The sequence below is a fragment of the Acanthochromis polyacanthus genome, chromosome 1 (genome assembly GCF_021347895.1).
Source record: "Acanthochromis polyacanthus isolate Apoly-LR-REF ecotype Palm Island chromosome 1, KAUST_Apoly_ChrSc, whole genome shotgun sequence".
Classification (NCBI taxonomy): domain Eukaryota; kingdom Metazoa; phylum Chordata; class Actinopteri; family Pomacentridae; genus Acanthochromis; species Acanthochromis polyacanthus.
This window is the reverse complement of record NC_067113.1, coordinates 17,668,417-17,694,280: the sequence shown is the minus strand read 5'-3', so window position 1 is coordinate 17,694,280 and position 25,864 is coordinate 17,668,417. Positions and strand designations below refer to the sequence as shown.

Here is a 25,864-nt window from a genome sequence, read left to right as displayed (position 1 = left end):
TGGGTCATTTACACATCATTTGCAGATGAGTGATGCATAAATGACGGGTTGCAGTATGACACCAATATAAGGTTTGGTTTCTGATGAAGATGACAGCATTTGTATTCTTGATTTTTTTTTTTTTTCTTAAGCTTATCTCCTGTATGTACAATAGAAGCTTTAGACACTAGAAGTGAGAATGCTTCAAGATATAAAGAAGTCTTGATTTAACATGTTTTCATGCAAAGTGAAGCAAGATAATACTCTGAAGTAGTAACTGGTGGGACCACCTTTTGCCATTAAAACAGCAAGAGTTACACTTGGAATTTGAAGGTACCTGGCAAGTACAGTATGTACAAATACCTCAAACTTTAGGACAGCACTGTATGTTGGTGGGTGATGTAACATTGGTTTAGAACTGATATAAAGAAAATGGCTCATGACTCCAAATGAAGCCCTAAGTTTGATATTAAAGTTAATTCCTAAAGCTTGGGGCAGAAGGGAAACACTAACATAATGTTAAGTAGGTGGACTGAGCCTTTTTATTTAGTTTTAATACTAACCACTGATGAAAAAACAAGGTGAGGAACATGAGAAATGTGTCATCACCACCAGCATATGGATGGTGAACGGTTTTGTGTGTACAGTGGTTAGGTTAACATGTCACCTTTAGAAATACTTCAGAAATGGCCTTTTTCTTACCGATAACCCAAAAAAACAAGGCTTTAAAAAAAACCAAAGCGTACTCTCGGGAATATGCAAAGAAGATGAAACAATTTATTGCCTCATTGTCTTTATATAATAACTGATAGTAGATCGTCCAAAAATTTGAAATTGTCACAATTACGTTTTAGGTGGCATCAGTTCTCATGCATGGTGATAATGAAGTTCATCTGCTCATGTGTAAAACTTATCAAATTTGCTTCACTTGCATCCTTAAGTTTCCATATGAGCGTCAGATGTGTAAAGTAATAGATCTCTTTGTTTTCTGTGGGACATCGTTCAGTAGTTTCAGTTTTTATTATATCATTTTTTTTCTTTGGGAAGCACAAAATGCGACTGAAAACAGTATCTGGTGCTACATCCGTCTGGGGCGTATTAGGATGCTCGTATTCAGCTGAGTGTTCATCTTCAAATGCAGCACGCAGGAATCAGTCGCTCCTTCTAGCAGCTCAGAGCTTTCCAGGAGACTCCGCAGAAGAAGGGATGACACTTGATGTCGCTTACACCTCCACCTCCAGAACCCAGGCGATAGCCAGCGTCGAACTGAAGCAGCTGCAGAGTGGTTTAATGCAAAGTGCAGATACCGGGAGATTAAATGTCAGCGTGTTGGTGTGTATATTTAGAACAGAAGCCTTGTGGGTGTTTCAAGCCTAAAATCTAACCTCGGTGAGCAGAGACGCAGCTGCAGTGCTCAGGTGGTCGGGGATGAGCAGCTGGGTGTGGGAGTGGATTCCTGCTGGATGGAGCTGCCACAGCGGCTGGAGGAGGATGAGAAGCCATTACCAAATATCATAGTTTGTAGGGATGAATACAAAACAGTTGCAGATTACTTTGAATAGGACATTTCACCTACCATTCCTGTTAGAAGTTCAAACAGCAAAGCCCCAAGACTCCACCAATCACAAGCTTCTGTAATCCTCGACACCCCACCGATTTCTGTCAACATGCAATGGGCTGAGTTAGTTTCATTCAGGTGTCATGGAAAGCTTGTATTTTTTTTAATTCCCTTTAAGTGTGAGCTGCTTCACATTTTATTTAGAATAAAGTGGGCCAATTGCATGTCACCACTAGGTGGCAGGTTACTCCAAGGAGTAAGCCCTGTTGGCCCCTTAGAGTGAGCTTTACCTGGAGCACAGTACATCTGTTCCATTGCTTTGGAGCTGATCTCTGACTGAACCTCGCTCCACTGGCTGAAAAAAGTCAAACACACCTTCCCTGTGAAAACATTACAGCAAGTTAAACTCATAAATATAGCTGTTTTCTTCATATTCTCCTTTACAGTTACTTAATGGACTCACCGTTGCTGGTGAGCAGAATGTTTCTAGGGTTGAGATCCCGACACAGGATGCCTTGCTGATGCAGGCTCTCCAGGGCCAACAGGATCTGTGCCCCCCAGACACGCACCTCTGCTTCGGGAAGCCCCCAGCAGGTCTGCATGGTCTTATCCGCTGGCCTGGAGGGTTTGACGGGGAACCGAGGCAAGTGGCACCAGCCGTCCACCTCTATGATCTGGTCGTCTACCTGCCCCTCTGGTGCTTCTGGTTTAAGGAAAGCATCCACATCTTCTCTCCCCGTGTTAGGTGGACTTCCAGCAGGGCCAGAGGAGAACCAGTCTACAAATGATTTCTTTTCTCCAGGACTAATGAGCTCACAGGCCTCCTCTACACCTTCTTTTGCCACAGTAGAACATGTTTCCCTTTGTAATTTATATGTCCCTTGTTTTACTCCAACGCTGTGGCAGAGGGAGGCAGAGGAAGGCCAAGAACTTTCTGAGGTGGTCTTTGTTTCAGTGTGGTCAGAGAACACTGCTCTGTCTGTGCTCCTGAGGACGATCATTCCATTTCTTTCTTCTGCATTGGGACTGCTGCTGTCCTGCTTTGAGTCCGTAACTACTTCTGCAGAGGTTCCACTTAGAACAGATCCCTGGTGAGAGCCGTTGGTATCCCACGATGCCCTGCCTCGGATCTGGGTTTGGCAATGGAGAGGAAGATGCAAAATGGCAGGCGAGGAACTCAAACCGTTATTTTCACTGTTTGGCGATCCCGCTTTCGTAAATGAGGTCTGATTTGTATGAGGTGCAGTTTGTCCTAGTGTGCTTGGTAAAACACTGTCAGTCACTGCATAGGGGTTGATTTTCTCACAGTTGTGCGCTGGATCTGCAGCTTTCCAAGCCACTTCGAAATCAGAGCTGCACTCTATCAGTCCCATCACTGGTTTCTTTTTATGGAGTTCCGACATGACATCAAGAGCTTGACTGACACGAGCGCATGAGAGCGGAAGCGCAGGCTTTTCCTGAGTTTCACTGGAGTGCAAACACAAACTGGGAGCTGGTGGATGGATGTGGGTATTGACTTGTGTCCTCGTCGGGCCAGAATGCAGAGTTAGCCGATCGAGCTTGGTATAAAACGACGCTGCAGAGCGAGTGTTCTGCAGGCAGCCTGTCTCTTCGATGTAGGAGTGAGTCCCACAGCTTTCCAGTCGCTGCTGAGTCTCGTCCCATGAGGTTATGAAGTCTGTATCTGGGCTCTCATCGCTTAGTTTTTCTGGAATCCCCGCTGTGCTCTGTCTGCTGTTGTGCTGGTAGTCTGTGCTGATTGTGGGTGAGGTGTGGCTGGTCTTCAGCTTGATGCTGTGCTGGCCAGAAGTGAAGCATTCCGGGTGCTCCTTGGCTTTCTCGTTTTTCAGCTTGTGCAGCTTGGAGAAGAGCCTCCCACCTAGAACAAAACCAGAAAGTTGCCTTATTTAAATGCTTGGTAAGAGAAAATACTGAGAGACACAAGCTTCAAAATCCATCTTTGTTCCAGCGGCATTGAAAGCAGTGAACAGCTCACCTTTGACATGCTCAAGATGTAGGTACACAGCATCCTCACTGACATAATATCTTAGCAGCTTCACCATGTATGGCACCCCTTGAGGAATGATGGTTGGCTGGTCCCTGCTCTCCCAGCTCGACTTCACCAAACTCTGCAAGAACACATTTAAATAATGATTCTTCTATTCAGAAAGGGAAAAATGAATTTTTTTTTTTGAAAGGTGCATTAGTACATAAAAAACATATGCATTCATTCAGACATGGTTACAAGAAAAATATGACTGCTGCTTGGATTTTCTCTTCAGGAATGAGTGCCTGTCTGTTGCCACGTCTCTCTGGTCACTGAAATTTGAGGTGCGCTTGCACTAGCTAAAAGGGTGAGAGCTCTCAGGCAGATCAATGTACGGTGATACTCAGGGAGACAGGATGGAGAGGGCTTCCATCGACTGGCCTGCCACTGAATACACCGACTGGCTCGCTGCCAGACGACAACCCCGTAAACATCTCCATTACCAGTGAAAAGTTGACCAGTAGTCGTGTTTCTTAAATATCCCTCCACTTATGTAGTGCGTACTCACCTTCACAACAAACGTCTCTTTGTTGATCATACTTTGGACAATCAGGACCTTTGGAATGAAAAAAAATAACATCCTCATTCTACCACAGGAAAGCAGGTAAATTACAGCATATTTTACTACAACAGTTCTCGTGATTGATCATTTACACTTTCATTGTTTCCTGTCAGGAGTAAGAGCTTCTTATGTCAAGATTTAGGATGCACAACACATGGACACAAATGTTGAACTTTGCTCCATGTCATTCTCCTGCTCTCTTTTCCCACATTCCCTGTCTTTATCTGCAGCTTCTATCAAATATTAAGGCAAAATTCCCACAAAAAGTCATTAAATGAAGAGTTTCTATTTTTCCCACTCTGACCTCGCCAATAAACATAAAACATTATGACGATGTCAACAACACTGAAGCTGTAGAAACTTAGTAAATGTAGAACTTATGGCCAAGCTGCTGGACTGGATGACATTACATTCAGTTTCTCAGGTGTACCTAATCAAATGGTTCTATATAAATATACAATATAAAAGTGTATTGTACCTTATCGGTCACTCCCACCACCTTACACATCTCCAGATCCTCTACGGGTGAACTCAAGTGTCTGATTGGACGGAATCTCAGACTGCTGTAGCCCTGAAAATGAAAACAAGATCCCAGCTACAGCGTAATGAAGTAACACTGACAGGAAGAGGTGCAAAATTGTGAGGGTAAATTAGGCTTCTTATGTGACAGCAGGTAGTGGAAAAGCTCTTTTGTGTTCCTTCAACATGAGAACAAGCCAGAAATGGTGACATTTTGATACAATTTATCCAGTATTAGATTAACATAGACCAGTAAATATGCCTCAACTGTACACACAGAATAGTCAGTTTCTTGGCATAATTGGTAGTAAAGGATGATCGTCTTACCCCTAAATGAGAGCTCCCTTTTCCTAGATTATCCTGTAGATGTGTGATAAAGATTTCCTCGGCTCTCTTCAGATACTGGGTTGTCTTCCTCTTCACAGCCTCCCGCCGGTCTTTGTTTGGATCCACTGTAAGACAGTAAACTCTATCTGACACCAGTAATAAAGAACACTACAGCAGCTCTGAGAATATAGTAAAGTGGGGCAGACGAGCCTCTGTCCTGACTTCACCTTTGGCCTTTGATAAGGATAAGAAACAGTAACACTCAGCTAACTGTTGACACTAGTGAGACTGGCAAACAAATCAATACTGAACCTTTAGTTTGTTGCTTCCTCTTTTTATTCTAGTCCACATGTTCCCATTACATGTGTTGTGCAACCAGTCAACTTCATATTTCCTGATCACATTATAGGCAAAATGTCCACTTACACTGAACCCCATTCAGCAGTAAGTCCACCCCATTCTTGTAGTAACTGAAAGCTGCCTCATAGTCTTCATTGACCTCACTATCCAGCGCCATGCGGATCTGCTTGGCTGCCTCCACCAGGTAATCTCGCTTTGCCATCGCTGCCTTGCTTAGGACCAGTCAAGGTCCAGATGGGCCTGTGTACAGCATAAGAAGTTGGACATTACTACTGAGGAGGGCTAAATTCAGACACAGTCAAGATATGAACACTTAAGACATTTGATTAGATTAGAAACAGAAACTGAATGTCGAGTGAATCACGCTGCTGCCGTTCGGCTCTTTAAGTGTATCCAATCACAGAAACTGTTTCGTCTGGGACTCACCTTTGCTCCTTGGTCTTATCAACAGCAGGACGCATGTCTGTGTGTTGTCACTGGGCTTGGTGCGTGTCTGCCCCCGGTGACTCCAAGGCTCAGGTCTTTGCAGCAGAGCATGATCATCTGAGTCAGTGGAAGCAAAGAGTTAACCTTCAGAGCAGAACAGGAAGTGAGTACAAGCCTGTGTATACTATTTCTGATGAATGGAAAGGATCAGAGCTGCAAATGTCCAAGAAGACAGACGGATGACTAAGAGCAACGACGCACATTGTTGCACGTCTCGGGGTAATTACAATATTTGTCCTTACAGCGTGACTAAAACCCAAAACTCCATCTGGGGAAGGTGTCCACACCCAACATTTCCTACATTATCCTAATGATACATGCTACAAAAATATGTGTCTGTATATGCCACACTACTGCAGTCTTCCACCCACACACTCACATAAGTCACATAAAATGGATTATTTCCAAATACATGAAAAAGAATGTGGCAAACCAATACTATCATGCCCTGAATTTGACATATAAACCAGTCTGACACTAAAAGACATTGCTGACAACAAAACCTCCCATACATGAAAATCTAATGTTTCCTTTTTCCCAGCTTAGCCAAAAACTGAACACACCCCATCCTGGTTACAGCCATGGAGGCGACATCATCTTAGGAGTGTGATGAAACACACAAAGCCATCTTTAGTCCCCTCCATTATCCATCACCCTTTCAGCATGCATTTCCACAGCCAGAGCAGGCAGTTAGCAGCTGATCATGACAAATACATGCACAAATAACACAGAAAACAGGAGCACACGCGCAGATACGCGCCCTGTACCTGATGTGAGGCGAGCATGGCCTGGACCCTCCACCCCAGCAGCAGCATCAGCAGCATCAGCAGCAGCAGTCGTGTCTTCAGCAGCCAGAACACATCCCAGGAGCGGGAGAGGAGGAGAGAGCACAGGCGAGGCTGCTGATTGGCTAAGCATGATGTCACTTTAGGGTACCATTTCACACAAGGCGCTCACTTCCCCCCCTCTCATCCTGACAGATGCTGGGAGATTTAAAGGGACAGTGCTGTTTTTGTGTGCACAGACTGAAGGCCATCTTTAGCACTGAGTTTTTACTTCCAAAATGGATTGTGCTCAGATTGTAGAGTATCCTACTGAGATATTGCATTGAAAATTACTCATTTTATATAATAGTTGCTGTGTATGTTAGATGTCTGACTCTGAGTGAAGGGATCACCCTGCCCAGGATCTGTAATCTGCTGGGTGTTGGTGCTCAGTACCAGATGGAGCCAGGCTCCAAACCTCAGCACAAAGGAGAGTCGCCTTGCTCCCCAAGGGAGGGTCGGCTTACAGAAGGGGGAGGAAACTCCAGCTTGGCACTGAGAGAGGATGAAGAGAGGGGTCTGAGATCAGAAACTTACCCATAAAGCAAAAAAGGAGGGGTCTTATGTGCCAGTTTTCAGCAGCCATTCTGAAATATTTACTCATTCACTCACTCATGACAGAAGAACGGACATTCATTTGAATGCTCAGTTGTTGTTTTTTTCCCCAGAAACAATAAAGTGGACACAGATATCAACTTCTGAGTGAAAATCATTTCTATCAATCACAGTATAGAACAAGAACAAGAGGCATCATTCATTGTCAAACCTCACATTATAGGACACATAACAGTGAGTGTTGTACATGTAGACATTGTAGTGCGGGTTGACAAATGTCTCTTGAAATTTCTGAAGAGATACCCTTGTGTATTTCTCCTCCACAGTCTCAGTGTCATATGAGTAATAGATCTTTTCTGTGTTCAGATCCCGTGGACTGCTGGCATACATGACTTCACACACCATGAATGCATTCCCCACTAGAGGCTTCAAGGCACTGACGGTCCATTCATTCTCCATACCAAAGGATTTCTCGTCTATCCTAGCAACCACATTTTTGCACTTGGCCCCCTCTGTGGCATACATTACCCACGATACTTTCCCATCTGCTGAAAAGTCTAGGTACTGTTTTGGTGAATAAGTGTAAGCGAATCTTTTGGTTGCTTTTGTGATTTCTCTGTGACAAAAAACAGGAGAAGTTAGATTTATTTCCGATGTTCTGAACAGATTAGCAGACCGTTAATAGATGATGTTACCATGAACAATGCTATAATTACTGATACATTCATAGTCTTGCAGCAGGATGAGTTTATCATAGTATACAAATACAATTCATGTGCTTTAAGTATGGACCTTACCAGTGCATCAACTCAAAACCTCTTAAATATCTGGAATCTTTCCCCCGCCTACATAATCATAACCTGAGTTCAAATGAGCATTTATTAGCAGAACTATTGGCCTGTTGACACTCAAAATTCCTGTGTGATTGCAGTTGCCTGGGATTCTTTTTTTTAAAGTTTCTATTACTGTCACACATGCAGCCTGTTTACAAGTGTCTAATGTACTCACTATCAGACCTAATGAGCTTTTTCTCCTCCACTCCTCCAGTTTCCTCTGCAGTTTTGCAAACTCAATGCAGATCACTTCCAGGCTGTTCTTGTCTCAAATCTCCAGCTGATTTACAGTCAGGGTTGTGTTGTGAATCTGACACAAATAGATACAGTTAGCGCATAATCAATAAAATCCCAGACACAATTAGGCTGAGTCTTAAACTCTTAACGCCTCCATATACAGGAAGTCCAGCATGACCAAGGAGTATCTGAGCTCAGACACCAGAGCCTCAAACTCTCTGAGCTCGATCCTCAGCAACTAAAAGTCCAGTTTGATTGAGCTTTCAGGGCTGGTGTTCAGCATGGACACGAACTGTCAGGTCCTTCAGTTCTCCCAAAAGATTTACAGTTTGTCCTGATAGTGTGTAAGCTGAACAACACACTCTTACTAGTTCATATACCGCAGTTATGCAGTTGAATTATATAATTTATTTTAACAACATAATTACAAGTCAAGATAGATTAACAAAATAAAAATCAAAAATCAAACATTGTTTTGATTTTCCACCAAAGAATCTGTGATTGTTAATGTTTTAAGTCCATTTCTTATTGTCTATTTTAATGGACTTTAATGGAGCTGGTTAAACACAAAAACACTGTTTTATTCGATGTTACATCATTGTGGTCTGATTGGTACTATTATTATTATTATTAATAAGCCTTATACATGTATGTAAGAAGAGAGTAAACAGTAGCAGAATAATCTGCTGAGGCTTAAAGATAAGTCTAACTTTAAAAAAATCTGCTAAATCTTAACTTTATTTGAGAAAATATCTTCATGGTAGGGCTGCATAGTGTCTTGGTTAGCACTGTCGCCTCGCAGCTAGAAGATCCTCAGCTTGCGTCCCAGCCTGGGATCTTTCTGCATGCAGTTTGCATGTTCTCCCTGTGGATGTGTGGGTTTTCTCTGGGTATTCTTGCTTCCTCACACAGTCTAAAAGCATGCTAAGGTTAATTGGTAAATTGTCTGTAGGTGTGAATGTGAGTGTACTTGTTTGTCTCTATGTGTAGCCCTGTAATAGACTGGTGACCTGTCCAGGATGTCCCATGCCTTTGACCTCAGTCAGCTGGGACAGACTCCAAGCCCCCCCGCAATCCTAATGAGGATTAAGTGGTGTATAGATAATGAATGGGTGGATATTTTTGGTAACAATATTATGTATTCAGTGCAAGTAATGGTCAAAGTTCAGTATTTTTTTTAAAAGACCACTGCCATATTTAATGCAGTAGTTTTATTGTTTTAGTATTTATTTGTTTAATCACTCTGAATGATGATAATTTACCTCCTGCTATAGTATGTCTGGGTTCTCTGCTTCTGTTGTTAAATGTGACCTGAGGCTACTTCAGTCTTCAATCTGTCATATGAATGTAATCAGACATTTAAAGACAAGAGTCAAACAGACTGACACACTGACTTTCAATGGACATGTAATATATAATAGTCCTATATACATCATTTAGCTGATGCTACAGTATGAGGTAATTGCAGTAACTCGCACTGCATGCTGCTTTAATTGGTTCTTTTTAGTTTCTGGAAATTGAAATCATGCACTTATTTTATGCATTACTAACTTTATATTATTTATATGTTGATACAATGAAGGGAACTGACATTATTTCAATGCTTCAACTTGATTTTATTCATGAAAGACGGTAAAAAGTCTATGTATTACAGAACATAGCTTCTTTGGACTTCATGTCAACAACTAAGTGCAGATCAATCGTATCAATCACAAGACGGTGGATCTCAAAGAGATGGAATCATTCTTTGTCAAATCTCACATTGTAGGTGACATAGTAGCCGTTGTTGTACATGTACAGCTTCTGATCGGTGGGATTGTAGTGCAGGTTGGAGTATGCCTGCTGGAACTTCTGGAAGGGAATGCTGAGCTGTTTCTCCTCCCCAGTCTTGGTGTCAAATGCATAGAAGATCTCTTCATTGCTGAGATCCACTGACCTGGTGACATACATTACTCCACAGGCCACGAAAGCGTTGCCTGCTAACTCCTTGAACGCACCAGTCTTCCACTCATTCTCAATGCCAAAAGATTTCTCATGTATTTTAGCAAGGACTATCTTACCTTTGCTCTCCTCTGAGGCATACATTACCCACAACCCAATTTCATCAGCTGAAAAATCCAGGTTCTGATTAGCTGAATAACTGTAAGAGAACCTTGCACTAGCAGCTGGAATCACTCTGTACTCAAATGCGGAGCTGGTCAGATTCAGTTTGGTCATGCTGAAAGGACTGTTGTGCTGATAATATACAGCATTACCATGAACAATGTAATTGTTTCCAGTAGCTGTCGATGAACTGGATAAGGAATGGGTTTTGAATGCAGACCGCAGAATGAGTTTGTCATAGTTAGAGTACAAACAGAAGGCATCGGCTGCAGGAGTACTGGATGCACCATAGAAGTACATGGACTCATAACCTCGAAGAGGTTTGGAGTATTTTCCCCAGTCGCCATACTGGTAACTTGGAGCCAAGTGAGCATTGAGCTGGATCACCACTGGTTTGCTGATGCTCAGGATTCCTGTGTGATTGCAGTTGCCTGGAAAGAAACAAAACACATTGGCAATGTTTTGCAAAAACATCAACTGTACACTAATATCCATCACCTTGGGTAGTTGTATCACCAATATCTGGTTCGATAAAATCTCTCTCCTCCTGGCACTCCTTCAACTTCTTCTGCAGCTTAGCGAACTCATAGCGAATCACTAGAAGGTTGCTCTGGTCATAACTCTCCAGTTGGTTCACAATGTTTGTCATGTTGACGATCTAGAACAACACAAACATTAAGAGGAAATTCAGTGTTGTAATAAAGAAAGGAGATTCTATGCTATTTGTAGCTTAAAAAAGGACCTTTCACCTCTGTGTGGAGGCTGTCGAATATGGGCGATGAGGAGTTCAGGGAGTATTTGAGCTGAGACACCAGAGCCTCAAACTCTCTGAGCTCAATCCTGAGCAACTCAAAGTCCAGTTTGATATAATTTTCAGAACTGCTCTCCAGTATGGACACCCTATCTGTCAGGTCCTTCAGTTCCTTTAGATAGACTTCCAGCTTTCCCTCATAACTCAACATCTGAAAGAGTGAAAAAGTAAGTTAACAATATCTACATCTGGCAACAGGATGCTTTTTCAGACCTCCTGTGACTGGTTGGTCCTACTGCACCTTGTTCTTGTAAATGTCCACTTCCACTATCAGATCCTCGCTGACTTCTTGCATATGCTAAACACGGTCAGCAGGGAAGGTGGTGTCAGGCAGATACACATGACAAACACACTGCCCTGCCTCCCCCACGGATGCGGTCACACTTCCAGATTCCCAGTCGTTCACTGGCTAAAAATGAAAAAAAGAAAAAGAAACAAACAAACAAACACATTCATTTAAATAAATGATTGACTTTTGTGTATGTTAGAACAGAAAATAAAAGTCACTTACAATCCAGGCTACAGCAGGACTGAGGAGCAACAACAGAACTGACAGAAGTGGCAGCATTGTGTCTCAATTCACCTCTTGAATGTCTCTCCAGTGGCCTGCTCAGACGGTTTTTAAAGACCGTTCTTATCAGATTATGAGAGACACCTTTTCACTTCACATAGTTATTGTTTGAGTTCTTTACAAGCACGGATGTTTATTCACAAGTAGCCTGTGGCAGGCAATGTCCTTGTTTGCTCTTAATAAGCAGGATAAGAAGAATGCACCACATCAGGTTTGACGTGTAAATGTGGTATGGATGAAAAACATGCCATGTGTTGTGGTTTCTGGCACCAGTTTTATGTTTATGGTCTGGTAGCCTGACCTAGCCTGTGTTATAAGACAGGACGAAGCAATTACAACTGCAGATAGACACATAATATTTTATTTTATTTTGATTTCATACCATCTATTCTATTTATGAATCGTCATACTGTATAGATCAAACTTGTTTTAATAGTAATCATCTTAAAAGTCAGTTTTCAAGCGAAGAGTGAGTGATTTGGGCCAGTTTGTTTCTTTGTATTGCTTTTTCATTCATGCATTTAATTGCATCATTTCATTCATGAGACTAGGTTGGTGCTTTTGAACAATTTCTTTCTAAAGATTAAATATTGTGCCACACAATAACAATGAATGAAATGTCAAACTCCAAGAAATGACTATGCATGACCAAATTGTTTTATTTAAAATGAGGCCGAAAAAATGAATCTGGAAAAAAAAAATAGCAAAGGAGCAAGAATGCCATGTAAACCATTGTCTGTTTTATAGAGAAATGACTGTAAGCAAGCAGTTGAATTAGACTGAAAACTATGTAAATCATAAGAGCTTCAGACATTTTCACATCATGCTAATAACTAATGCATTATGGGTGCAGTATTCATGTGTTTCTGTCACTTGTGTTGTTCATGCTGACTCCTGTCCTGGCTTACTGGGTCACCCACTGCAAATGGGAAAAAAAATGTAATTAATTTGATGTTAACATGCCTGCTGCACTCACCAACATCATAATAAAGATTAGAGCATTTTGAATGACTACTGCTTTGGTTCTTAGTTCACTTCTCTTTCCCTCTCTGTGCATTTACTAGTATATGTTACTATTTCAGGGCATTAAATTTGCATTTTTTCTCTTCTGTAAAATATGCTTTGTCCTTGCTGTCTGTTTTGTACTTCTGGTTTGGGGCTGCATCTATCTGATCTGCAGTTACTGACTTCATCAACCTGCTCAGGGTTTGTTGTTTTCAGATACTCATCTTTTCTCTCCATTTTTCTGTCACCACACCTGATCAGATCAGATGGCCGCTCTCCTTGAGTCTGTTTCTGTTGAGGGGTTCATGCTGTTAAAAGGGAGTTTTTCCTCCCCACTGTCACCAAGTGTCAGATAAAGGAGGAGTTGTTGGGTCTTGATCTTACTATGAAAGTGACTAAGATTTCTTTTATTATGATTGGGTGAGGGCTGCACAGTGGAGTGGTGGTTAGCACTTTGGAAGATCCCGGTTCGAATCCTGGGGTGGGCCTGGGATCTTTCTGCATGGAGTTTGCATGTTATCCCTGTGCATGCGTGGGTTTTCTCCCACAGTCCAAGACATTGCTTACGTTAATTGCTGATTCTAATTTGTTTGTATGTGTGAATGCGAGTGTGATTGTTTGTCTTTATATGTGGACCATTGCCAGACCAATTCTAATTGAACATTTCCTGCTGTGACATATCAAAATGAGATATCTATTAGATTACTTTTTAACCTGTTCTTGAAATGGGTTTCATAAAAATTGATAGTTTGATTCTCTTCTTTTTTCTGAACTAAGAAGGACTGACACCTTAAAATCTAAGATGCACTGATGGATTGATCATTCAGTTTAGTATTTTGATGCAAGCCTCAAAATCTCAGTGTCATGTCAGAACTTAAAATTACTAATTTAGATGTGGAAGTGATTCTTCTTATTGTTAAATGTTGTAAACAGGATTTTAAAAAGGATCATTCCATCACCCTCTGAGTACTGAATGATACTTTCTTCTTACTTAATAGATCTTGTATATTTTATATAGTACCACACAAAAACACACACAATACTTCTGTAATGCTTGAAATCCTTTATTAACAGTCAAGAAGAAGGACAAATGATTCATGGTGTGAATAAAGGAGAAAAGTTAATGTGATGGGATCACACATAATTTAGGTCACAGCATATGGTGGCTGCACAGTGGATGCAGCAGTGTGGTTAAACCACAGATAGTAGCTGACATAGTAACCGTCATTGTACATGTAGAGCTTCTGGTCCGCGGGATTGTAGTCCAGGTTGGAATACTTCTCCTGGAACCTCTCAAACTGAATGCTGATGTGGGTCTCCTGCTTGGTTTTGGTGTCATACTTGTAAAATATCTCCTCAGTGTGGACATCAATGGACCTAGTTGCATACAGAACACCACAGATCATGAAGGCATTGTTCACGCCTGGTTTATAAACACTAGTGTGCCATTCCTCCTCTAAGCCAAAAGACGCTTCGTTTATTTTAGCAATGACCATCCGACCGCCAGACTCTACTGTAGCATAAGTCACCCACAGGCCGCTTTCATCAGCAGCAAAGTCAAAATTCTGATAGGGGGAGGTAGTATAAGAGATACTGGAACTAGCTTTAGGAATCACCCTATGCTCATATAACATGGTGCTGAAATTCAGCTTGGCCACCGAAAACGGACTGTTGATCTGATAATACAGAGTATTATCACGGATGATGAAATTGTTCCCTGTACCAGACCAGCCACTCTTTAAGGAAGTAGTCTGGAAAGCCTTTCTCAAAATGAGGTTCTTGTAGTTAGTGTAGAACATAATGGAGGAAATGCCCGCAGTACTGGCTCCAGAGTACCAGTACATAGACTCTCTGTCAGGAAGAGGCTTTGAGTCTTTGCCCCAACCTCCATATTTGTAGCTGCTGCTTAGATGGGCACTCAGTTGGGAAACAATAGGCTGGCTGAGCTTGGAGATACCAGTGTGAGCACAAGAGCCTGCAGAGAGAGAGGACAATTAGTTAAATGAGTACAATAGGAGGCTTATAACTTACATGACAGAGTGAATGAGCTTACCAATGTTGGGCTTGAAAAGCTCCTGGTGGCGTCTCTCACACTCCTCCAGTTGCAGCTGCACCTTGATGTATTCTCGGCGGATTGCCAAAACAAGGTTCTTGTCGTGGGTCTTCTCCAGCCTATTTAAGGTCGCCACCACAGCTGTCACCTGAGAGATGACACGTGGCTTGACTGTAGATCACCATTTCCTCTAACAATGAAATGACTTTCAACACGTACCTCTAGACGCAGGGACTCAAAGACTGTGGTGGAGCCACTGATGGAAAGCTGCAGCTCTGTAATCAGAGCCTCCACTTGTTTAATCTCCACCTTCGTGTTTTGGAAGTCATCTTCATTGTAGGAATCAGGGTCCCTTTCCATTTTTTCAATTTCAGTCGTCAACTTCACGATCTTCTCTGCATACTCTGTCATCTTGACTTCGTAGTCCTCTAGCTGAAATCAAGTCAGAAAAAACACATTTTTTGTCACAAATATATCATCATTTATTGCACTTGCTTCCAACCAGCCTGATTACCTTGCCCATCTCCTTTTCCAGTTTATGTGAGATCTCCACCACTGTCTGCTCTACTGCCACCAAATCTGCTATAGGAAAAGTTGAACTGGGCAGAAAGGCGTCACAGGTACACCTGTCCCCACCTCCACCTCCTGTCTCATTCCTCTCACTCCACAGGTCTACAGACTGAGGAAAGGAAACAGATGAACAGAGTTCAGCTTATCTCTAATGTGGCTGGAGCTTCAAAGAATAAAGATGAATCAGTTGATCTAAGTCATGCCATACATACCCCCCAGGCCACTGTGGAGCTCAGCAGTGCTAAGAAATACAGAGTGCCGATCATCCTGGTGCAGTCTGAGTGATTATGATTGAGATGGCTGGATCTTCAGGACTTATATAGCCTGTCTGAACATATTGAAAGATGCAGCACCTGTCCTGGTTCACAGCATTGTTGGCCAAGGCACACGTCAAGATATAACACTTACGCTTATCCTTAGCAAACATGAATTAAATACTCGGGTGTTTGTTTGAAAATCTCCATCAGCGTGTGGGTGTGCACCAGAATTTGAAGGCAAACAGAGTTCTTAGGTTTTATGAGACATTTTGTTTCTGCAGATGGCTCATCTTGCTCAGTAGCAAACTGAATTAATTGCTCACTGATAGATGACTGTCTTATTTGAAAAAATAAACAGCTGAATATGCTGTGCAGGTTCTGTGTTGTTTTTGAGATTAGGGACATGAAAGATAATTAAGTTCGTTCTTTGTTTATTAGTTGTGTATGACAAAGAAACCAGCATTACATTGATCATATAGCATTAGTTCACATCACTTGACAGGATTCTTGGAGTCTTCATCTGCTCGTTTCTTTTGCTTCTTTTTCTTCACCTTCTTGGTTTTGACTTTGACCGCTGGCTGCTTGGCATTCAGAGCAGGCCTGGACCGGGTCAGGCTGTTAGTCGTGGGGCTCAGTTTGCTGTGGCCCATCTCTGGATCGGAGTGAACGCCCTGAGCAGAGATAGACTTGCCTGGAGTGAAGCGAGGGGAGTCATCCAGCAGGTTGGGTTGGGAGTAGGAGCGCATCGCACTGGAGCTGGTCGGACGGTAAGGTGTGCTTCCTGCTAACATGGGCAGGTGAACGTGCTCGTTGCTCAGATTAGTGACAGAGTAGCGACTGCTGTTGGACATGACGATGTGGTGCCAGGAGCTGAGAGGGGTGGCAGAGAAGTGCTGAGGACCACTTGAGTCTTCTTTGGCGGCTCCTGGAGATATGACCATGGAGCTGCGAGGTGTAACCGCCTCCACAGCACTCTGGAAGGTTTTCAGGATGCGATCACTCTTCTGCTTCTCTTTCTTCTGACGGGACTCAACCTTCTTCAGCTGGCGGCGGTGATCCCTCATCATTTGTTTCCTTGTATCTGCCAATCCCCTACACAGAAACACCATAAACGTCTCAGCAGTGGTGGAATATAACCAACTACTTTTGTTGGATACTGTATGCACTGTAATGCAAATTTGAAATATTTGCACATGACTTTTTTTCTCTGTATACCACTTTCTACTTCTGCTCTACTACATCTTATGGAGGAAATACTGCACTTTTTATTTCTCTACATTTATCTGAAAACTGTAGTTATTTTTACAATATGACTTTTTATAACCTAAAGTACCCAGCAGTTTATACAAGTACTGCTGAAACAATTAAGATAAGGTACAACTTTATCAATATATAAGTATATACATAAAAAGAAATAAAATAAGTAAGCTAAAATAAGACTGGAGTAGAAAAGTTAAAAAGAGGCAATAGGTAAAATCACATCCCAGATAGCAAACTATGGGTGAATCAATGTTGAATCTATGTTGAGACCTAACGTCGAAATTATACAGAAAGCGCAAGGTTGATAAAATGTTGAGTCAACGTTTGCTTTTCAACCATAAATCACACTTTACCCAGATAGCAAAAGATGTTAAATCGATGTTGAATTAGGGTTAAGAAGGTTGAATTTTGGTTACGGTTGAAGACTGATGGTTGGATCAACGTTGATTCAACAACATTTTGTCAACATTGAAGTTTGTGTTTAAAAGATACCATTGAATCTACATTGTATTTTGGTTTAATTAAAATGTTTGACAGGTCAATATTTAATTAATGTTGAATCTATGTTTGCAAACATGTAATCTATGTAAGCAAACGTTGACTCAACATTTTATCAACCTTGCGCTTTCTGTATAATTTCGACGTTAGGTCTCAACATAGATTCAACATTGATTCAGCCATAGTTTGCTATCTGGGATATGATGGTGATACAATGCACATGAAAATAAAATGTTCCATGTGATGATAAAATATCACACACGAAACTGAAATATTACACCTGAAAAATGAAATATTGCTAATTGAATTGGCTATGTTGTACATTAAAGAGAAACAAGTAATCAACTAGTCAACTGACTGAAAACTGATGTCTATTTAGATACACATTGAGAGAACTTTTGATGTCATATTGCTTTTTTTCCACAAACTAAATAATCAATTTATTTTTAAAAAGTGTGGATTAAAAGAGATTCAAAATAATTATTAGCTGCAAAAATACTTGAAAATTAGCTCCACCTGAACCAACTGTAACAGTAAAATTAGACCTTTATATTAACACATGAATTATAACACTACGAAGATGTACACAACGAAGCAACAGGCACAGTTTCTACAATTAATGCATTCACTTTATATTTTAAGTACATTTCCCTGATTATACTTACAATGCAGGACTTTTACTTGAGACAGAGTACTTTCACCTAAGTACCAGGATCTCTTTGACTACTTTGTAGAGACCGTTTACTGCATGCATCTCCGTGCCATATGCAAACATCACACTTTAATGGTGTCAGTCTTTAAGGTGCCATTCAAGGTAAGGATCTGAACAAATTCCCAGCTCATAACTAAAACATCATCACGGAAAAAGTAATAAACACCAGCTATTGTAGTAACTGGATGTCATCACTTTTTATGTTCCAACGATAAACCATTACAGGTGTTTTCTGTAAAAATTTAGAAGTCCTTTCAGACTCTTTAACCTAATGGTACATTCATCACAACAACATACACCATCCATCACTGTCACACTAGATGCAGAAAAAGCATTTGATAAGGTGAACTGGTCATTTCTCATCCTCACAATGCAAAAGTTTGGCTTTGGGGAATCATTTATTAATTGGATTAAAATTCTTTACACTGCACCTTTAGCCACAGTTGTCACAAATGGACTAACATCACAACCATTCACACTTCACCGGGGGACTAGGCAAGGATGTCCACTCTCCCCTTCATTATTCACCATTTTCATAGAACCCCTAGCTGCAGCCATCAGACAAAACACCAGTATCTATGGATTTAAAACAGCAAACTACCATCACAAAATCAGTTTATATGCAGACGACGTATTACTTTTTCTAACGAAGCCACACTCTTCACTACAGGAAACAATCGGTACTATAGGAAAATACTCAAAATTATCAGACTATTCCATAAATTGGCATAAATCATCAATCCTCCCCCTCCAGAATAGCAGCTGGGATGTGGCATTCCCTTATGCACTGGTCACATCACGTATTTAGGTATTCACATTTCCCCCAGGTTGTCAGAGCTGTTGAGTCTCAATTATACACCTTTACTTAAAACAATAACTGACACTCTCCTCCGCTGGGTAAACTTACCACTCTCACTAACTGGCAGAATAGCATCAATAAAAATGACCATACTACCCAAAATAAATGACCTTTTCTCAATGATCCCACTGAAACCCACCCATTCCTGGTTCAAATCTCTAGACTCTGCTATCAATAAATACTACTGGAAAAACAAGACACCCAGAATTAAACTTTCAACCCTACAGAAACCGAAAACACAAGGAGGACTAGCTGCGGCAAATTTTCACCAGTACTTTATTGCAAATCAGCTACAGTACATATTAAAATGGATCAACCCCATACATTCAGACTACACATGGCTAGACATTGAACAAACATTATGTGATAATATTCCCCTCTCAGACTTACCATTCATTAGCCCATCTATCAAACGCCACCCTTGTTTTAAATCAATAACAATATCATCAGCTCTGACAGCCTGGTGGGAATTTCACAAAATCACAAACTCTTCTCTTGCACTATGTAAACTCACTCCAATCTGGAACAACCCTGACTTTCTCAGCAACAAAAAACCTCTCCACCTCCACTCATGGTCAGACAAGGGAATCACGCATCGACAACACATCTTCCACAATAATGAATTGGTTTCATTTTCACACCTGGTCCAGGAGTACGGCATCAGGAATAATCAGTACCTGGAATATCTCCAGATTAAATCATCTATCCACGCCAAATGTAAGATTGCAAACATCGACCTGCATCTCCCACCACTCATTTCAAAATTTGTTAGTATAACACCAAGAAAAAAACTTCTATCTAAATCATACCAAATCATATACGAGTCAGATACTACCATAAAACTACCAATTACAAAATGGGAAACAGATCTATCAATTACTCCTGATGCCGACTTCTGGAACCAAATCATTCAAAATATTTATTCAATGTCACGAAATGCCAACCTTCAATTAATCCAATACAAAATACTTCACAGAACACACCTCACGGGACAGAAAATGTTTAAAATGGGATTCACCTCAGAAATTTGTATTCACTGCACTCAAAAATCACCAGACACCTACCTTCACGCCTTCTGGCACTGTACTCCAATTCAACACTTCTGGAACGAGGTTACAAAATCACTTTCCACCATGATGGGCTGCCACATCCCCATGTCCCCCTCACTCTGTTTACTTGGTGATGTGTCAGTCATAAACCTCAACAAATCCAACAGCAAACTACTCCTCATAGCCCTAACTATCGCCAAGAAAACCATCCTCATCAACTGGAAAAGTAGGAGCAAAACAAACACCACACACTGGAAAAACTTAGACCACACCACCTTGGAACATTCACCCATACACACCCATACCTCAGCCGTAGAACCCCTCTCTGTTTGGACCCCTCTTCTCAACCACCTTCATTCTTGAATTTTCTTATCATTTACTATTACCATCATTTTCACTATCATGTGTTTAATATTATGATATCAACCACCTGAGAGCCAATTCCCCTGATCCTCCAAATGTCATACCCCATTTCTAACCTCTGATTTTGTTGCTTTTACATCCATTTCATCACTTCTGCCTTAATATTATTATGAACTTAGTATTATTATCACATACATAGGCTATATAGGGTATATTATCGATTTATTTAGTTATTCATTTACTTCTACTCATCCACTTATTCAAGTATTCATTAAAAATTAGAAATGCCACTCTATGTTATTATTACTTTATAATTTATATTCTTAATGGGATGCACTGTAAAGGGATTTTTATTTATGTTTTACATCTAATCTAATTAATATACAATAGATATATTATGCATAAATAACATATACTATTTGAGTTAATCCACTTATTGTTTAATTATATTTGTTTAATTGGATTCTTTATGTTATTATTATTATTAGCACTATTACTACTAATTTGCTACTTCCTATGTGTATGCATATATGCATGTGTGTGTAGGTGTATGTATATGTGTATATATATATATATATATATATATATATATATATATATATATATATATATATATATATATCATTTCTATAATTTACATTGTTTGATATAATATTAATATTTTTTTTTAAGATTGGTGATACTACCATATGTTATAATTATCACATAAACCGTATATATAAAATATATAGGGCATATTATTTATTTATTTATGTATCTATTTATGTATTTATTTGCGTATTATTCATGTATCTGTTTATTTTTGTTTATTCACTTATTCATTTATTTATTTTCAATTCATCCATTTATTCAAGTACTTGTTTATTTAAGATTAGTAATACCACTGTAGGCTATAATTACTTCATAGCTTATATTCTTAGTGGGATGTTTATTATATTGAACTCTTGTGGGGTTTTTTGGGGTTTTTTTGTTTTTTGTTTTTTTGTTTTCATTTTCACTACCATTTTCACTATCACTCTCTCTTAACCTAAATAGATTATTTATGTATAAATATTTACTATCTATTTGAGTTCATCCTTTTGTTATTATTATTATTTTTGTTTTTCTTTACTGGATTATTATTATTTTATTAACTATTATTGTTCTATTATATATGATAATATTATGAGAACAACTAGTAGATATAATTATGTGTTGTGGTGATGAGACGATGACCTGAGCATGGGGGTACGTGTGTGGGGGGTGGACTGGGGGGCTGGGGTTTCGCGGGCGGTGGCAGTGCACCCGGCCCCCCCCGGTTGGTATGTCGGTGTCCCTGGTGGGACTGGTTGGATGGGGGGCGGGGGGGTGGCTTACGCCCCCACCCGTCTCTAAAGGTAAAGAAATTAATTTTTTTTTAAATATTATTTTAAAATATATAAATAAATAAATAAATAAATAATTGAAAAAATAGTAATAATAATAATAATAATAATAATAAATAAATAATTGTAGCCTTTCTCAGACAACGAACTTCCTCCCCAGGGAGGTAAAACTGGCAGAATGGGGGAACGTTGAGGGGGCGGGCTCTCACTCGCCTCCCTGCTCCACCTGTTCTTGTTAGGGGCCCGAGCGTGCCACCGCGGGCTGGTGCGCGGTGTCATTTGCTCGCCCCCTGGTTCCCGGATTTACCCCCTCGCCCACCACTCATTGCTCGGTCGTTGTTTTTTTTTTTTATTACAACATATATAGTATTGTTATATATTATTATTAATAGTATATTCAAACAAATTATATTATATACTATCAGTTTGTCTCTTCACTAGACCTTATTGTATTATATTCACCGTTGATGTTATCACTATTACTATTATTATGGTTGATATCTTATTATTATTTTATTCTTCTTAGTATTATATCATAGCATTATTTTTAATATTATATTATAGGTTGTGCATCGCCCCTCACTCCTCACTGCTTGTTCGTCAATTTTTATTCTTTATCTTTATTTGTTTGTTTATTTTTTTATTTTTTATTTTCTATTTTTTAAAATTATTATTATTTTTTGTTTTAGCTTTTTCTTGTTCCCTTCTTCCTCCTCACATATCAAGTCCCCGTCAGTCTACATTATTACTCATGGTCATTTAACTTACATCAAATCACTGAAACACAATTGGCACTTAACGACAAATGCAGGTTTTTTGTTTTTGTTTTATTTTGTTTGTTTGTTTGTTTTCTGTGCTGGATCTGTTTGTTTGAATTTGTCTACTTCTGTCTCTCTTTTTTTATATTTCCATTCATTGTATCTTCACTGTCTACATCACTGTTGTTGTTATTGTTTGCCACACAGTTTCACAAAAAAAAAAAAAAAAAAAAGTCCTTTCAATGAGTCATAAAGTAGGGAAAATGCTCACCTGTAGTCGACCATTCCTGTCCGGTCACGGTCAAGTCTCTGAATCAGCTCCTCAATCTGGTATCGATCCAGAGGAATGCTGGATTGCTAAGACAGTTGCACACGAACACACAGGAAGGATCAGTTTCAAAGTTTCTTCGTTTATCATGAAAGATGTATTATATCATAGTAAATCATGATATCAGTAATCATGTCAATTTGTTTGGAAACCTGAACGGCCTTCCTGAAGTCGGCAACTGGGACTCGCATGGTGCCGTCTTTATCAATGTTCCGAAAGAAATCCCACAGACGTAGCTTGCGTTGATCAAGATAATCCTTGAGAGATGGTAAAAGGGGTTTAAAAGTAGGGAAATACATGCAGAATGAAAAAGTACGATTATATCTCATTATTACAAAACTTATCAGTGAGTGAAAATTCTCATGAGATTCCCAAACAGACCTGGATGACTTTCATTGGATCAACGCGTTTTGGTGGCTTTTTTGCGATAAAGCCTCCCACTCCTCCATAGTGAACATCCAGACCAGGATGTTCCTGACAAGTCACCTCCAATAGATGCACAAAGTTCTCATTTACCAGCACATTCTGTTTGGAGAAAAGACATGACGGTATACACAGAATACAGAGCATGCACTGTGCAATATTTTCTTGATTAATATAAACACAAAACTGAACTGATAACCAATTCTGATTGGTTTAACCTGTGAACAAATGTCACTCACACATATGTTGATCTCCTCCAAGGCTGTTTTCGGTGTGTTCTTCACCACATGGACCAGGGCCAGTGCACCCTCTACTGTTAGAGAATTATAAGCCAGCTACAGAAGTAACAGAATAAAACACCACCTTACAGTTTATCTAAAGCTGTGCTGATGACGTATGCTTCCTTAATTCAACCTTCTCCACCCACCAGCAGGACTCGGAGCGTATCATTGAATTCGAGACCCTTGCAGAGCATGCTGACACCCTCGTTGGTGAGGCGGTTGTTATTGAGGTTGAGATACACCAGAGTGTTGTTGAACTTCAAGGCCTCTCCCATGGCCAGAGCACCCTCATTCCCAAAACCGTTCCATGACAAGTCAAGGTGCTTCAACATAATATTCACCTAAATGTGGAAGATTGGGACTGGATAATGTATGCCAAATCAATGATTTATTTAATTTTGTTATAAAGCCACACCTTAAGTCCAGCACAAAAAGCCACAGCCCCTTTCATTCGAAGATGATTCCAACTGAGGTCCAGCACCTCGAGGCCTTCATTGTTTGCTGTAGAAAGAGAGACAGAAAACAAGAAAAGAACGTGTGCATTCTGATTGTTATTCATCGTATATTTATCCCAAAAAGCAAACTAAATAATCTGACAGCATCTAAAATGACAATACGTGCGACTAAGTAAGATTTTACCCAGCAGTTGCCCCAAATGCTCCCCTCCTGTTGCACGAAATTCGTTATGGCTCAGGTCCAGTTCCTTTATCCTTGAATTGGTCTAAATGTAAAAATAATACTACACTTACAACTTGTATTAGCAAATGAAAAATTATTAGGAAGTAACAAAACATAAGAAAATCATTATTTAACCAACAGCAGGAACTACTTCATTGGTAACTTACTGACAAGGCATCTGCAAAATACTTAGCATCATCATCAATGAATCTATTTCCTGCAGGGAAAGAAAATATGACCTACGTAAATATGCAAAACAAACATGATAATAATTGACTATTGTTTTAATTATCACTGCTAAAATGACTGTGCTTGGAGGAAATAGTTTTGTTTTATCATATTTTCTCTTTCACAGCACAACCATCATAACCTCTTTGTTACAAATGTGGATACATGAAAATGAATCTGGTAACCAGTCTTCACCCATCGCCCTGCTGTGTGCACATTACCCGACAGTTTAATGGATTTTAATGAAATGTTGTCCAGCAACATTTTAGCCACATACTCTGCCCCAGCAGATTTCAGATGGTTGGCAGACAAATCCTGAAAAAAACAAAAAACAAAACAAAACAGAAATTAAGAATTACTCCACTCTTCAGTTCACATACAGATTATCTGAAAAACACTTGCGCCCTCCAGTGGTCAGTTTGCAGTCCTACATACCAGGTGCTGAATGGTGAAATTAGCCCTCAACATCTCCACAAGATACTTAGCTCCCTCAGCTTGGATGTGATTGTCTCCCAGTCCCAGAGTGGTGATATGCATATCTGTCTGAATACAAATAAAATAAAATAAATCTAAATTTTATACTTGAATGGGTCTCATTCAATAACACATTTGCATTTTAAACTTACCACTAAAGCAATAGCAAGTGCCTTACAGCCCAAAGGTCCCAGTCCGTGGTGGGTGAGTATCATAGTTGGAGAGTCGAGGTTACGGATAAAGTAAGAGACTGGCACCACACCAACCAGTTTGCAGGCCTGCATGTACACTTCAGCTGTGGACATCTCCTTGTTGTTCTTCTCGTTTTCTACATATAAGTGAGCCAACACAACGTGAGTGATACTTTAAAGGCCCTTGACTAAATAATGATGTAAAGGACATATATTTTACAGTAATGCTAAGTCAAAACATGCCATGAAGTTGCATATTTTTATAAATTCTGAGATGTTTTTATCTCACAAGGTTTACAATAAGACCTGCAAAACAGCTTTGCTTGTATTTGACCCAGAACCGAGAATTAATTTAATATACCCACCATCTGACTCCGGGTCGATGTCAAACTCATCATCTGAGTCTTGGAGTTGAGATGGGGATGGACAGTCATCATCCTTTAAGCAGAGGGACTCGAAGGCATGTATCGACATTAGAGTCTGTTGTCCAGAGTTATGCTCTTTTTAAAACTATTTCCTCGATACAAAGGGAATGCACCGTCTTTAAGAGATGTGTTCTGTTTTTCTCAATTGAATGTGTCCTGTAAGAGCTGGTACTGTGAAATGAAATAGGCCAGTGCTGTGCAGCAGGTCATTCTAGCCCTCAGGTTATGTTTCATGTGTAGTGACATTAAAAATTCATGCCTTAGTGTAGATTCCATCTGTGTTTTTAGAAACTCCAAGGAAAACACTGTAAGTAAA

General features: G+C 40.1%; 4 protein-coding genes and 1 pseudogene across 4 annotated transcripts; all 5 read right to left on the bottom strand.

Moving 5' to 3' along the window:
* Positions 1-734: 734 nt before the first annotated feature.
* rps6kl1 (ribosomal protein S6 kinase-like 1) lies at positions 735-6,732 on the bottom strand. The gene is made up of 12 exons (XM_022208524.2): positions 6,606-6,732; positions 5,779-5,895; positions 5,419-5,592; positions 4,993-5,117; positions 4,625-4,717; positions 4,093-4,140; positions 3,534-3,666; positions 2,001-3,416; positions 1,828-1,917; positions 1,556-1,638; positions 1,365-1,460; positions 735-1,254 (listed from the first exon to the last, which is right to left on the bottom strand). Exons 3-12 carry the CDS (start codon positions 5,552-5,554, stop codon positions 1,144-1,146), a joined length of 2,331 nt encoding a protein of 776 aa, XP_022064216.1. The 5' UTR covers positions 5,555-5,592; positions 5,779-5,895; positions 6,606-6,732; the 3' UTR covers positions 735-1,143.
* Positions 6,733-7,412: 680 nt separating this feature from the next.
* On the bottom strand, positions 7,413-9,694 carry LOC110961056 (olfactomedin-4-like; annotated as a pseudogene).
* A 333-nt stretch (positions 9,695-10,027) lies between these two features.
* On the bottom strand, positions 10,028-11,769 carry olfm4.2 (olfactomedin 4, tandem duplicate 2). Its single transcript, XM_022208518.2, is given in 5 exon segments — positions 10,028-10,821; positions 10,907-11,048; positions 11,140-11,352; positions 11,443-11,610; positions 11,713-11,769. Coding segments are annotated over 5 exon segments (1,374 nt in total).
* A 2,153-nt stretch (positions 11,770-13,922) lies between these two features.
* On the bottom strand, positions 13,923-15,666 carry olfm4.1 (olfactomedin 4, tandem duplicate 1). The gene is made up of 5 exons (XM_022208519.2): positions 15,613-15,666; positions 15,345-15,509; positions 15,050-15,262; positions 14,831-14,978; positions 13,923-14,752 (listed from the first exon to the last, which is right to left on the bottom strand). The coding sequence occupies exons 1-5, from the start codon at positions 15,664-15,666 to the stop codon at positions 13,923-13,925; spliced, it is 1,410 nt and encodes a 469-aa protein (XP_022064211.2).
* Positions 15,667-15,938: 272 nt separating this feature from the next.
* On the bottom strand, positions 15,939-25,797 carry LOC110963932 (leucine-rich repeat-containing protein 74A). The gene is made up of 13 exons (XM_051950433.1): positions 25,489-25,797; positions 25,085-25,260; positions 24,894-25,001; positions 24,680-24,773; positions 24,398-24,447; positions 24,192-24,273; positions 23,968-24,053; positions 23,699-23,893; positions 23,511-23,606; positions 23,230-23,373; positions 23,001-23,105; positions 22,792-22,877; positions 15,939-16,749 (listed from the first exon to the last, which is right to left on the bottom strand). The coding sequence occupies exons 1-13, from the start codon at positions 25,595-25,597 to the stop codon at positions 16,149-16,151; spliced, it is 1,932 nt and encodes a 643-aa protein (XP_051806393.1). The 5' UTR covers positions 25,598-25,797; the 3' UTR covers positions 15,939-16,148.
* Between the last annotated feature and the right edge of the window lie 67 nt (positions 25,798-25,864).

What these genes read in the sequence shown, in the direction of transcription:
- rps6kl1 (XM_022208524.2), bottom strand. Translation starts at nt 5,554, where the DNA reads ATGGCAAAGCGAGATTACCTGGTGGAGGCAGCCAAGCAGATCCGCATG. An exon ending in TGGTGGGAGTGACCGATAAG is followed by an intron (nt 4,141 to 4,624) that starts GTACAATACACT and finishes TTCATTCCAAAG; the next exon opens with GTCCTGATTGTCCAAAGTAT. An exon ending in CTGCGTCTCTGCTCACCGAG is followed by an intron (nt 1,255 to 1,364) that starts GTTAGATTTTAG and finishes ACCACTCTGCAG; the next exon opens with CTGCTTCAGTTCGACGCTGG.
- LOC110963932 (XM_051950433.1), bottom strand. Translation starts at nt 25,597, where the DNA reads ATGTCGATACATGCCTTCGAGTCCCTCTGCTTAAAGGATGATGACTGT. An exon ending in ATACGCTCCGAGTCCTGCTG is followed by an intron (nt 23,607 to 23,698) that starts GTGGGTGGAGAA and finishes TTACTTCTGTAG; the next exon opens with CTGGCTTATAATTCTCTAAC. An exon ending in ATCCAATGAAAGTCATCCAG is followed by an intron (nt 23,106 to 23,229) that starts GTCTGTTTGGGA and finishes CCATCTCTCAAG; the next exon opens with GATTATCTTGATCAACGCAA.
- olfm4.1 (XM_022208519.2), bottom strand. Translation starts at nt 15,666, where the DNA reads ATGATCGGCACTCTGTATTTCTTAGCACTGCTGAGCTCCACAGTGGCC. An exon ending in TGGAAAAGGAGATGGGCAAG is followed by an intron (nt 15,263 to 15,344) that starts GTAATCAGGCTG and finishes ACTTGATTTCAG; the next exon opens with CTAGAGGACTACGAAGTCAA. An exon ending in GCTTTTCAAGCCCAACATTG is followed by an intron (nt 14,753 to 14,830) that starts GTAAGCTCATTC and finishes CTCTCTCTGCAG; the next exon opens with GCTCTTGTGCTCACACTGGT.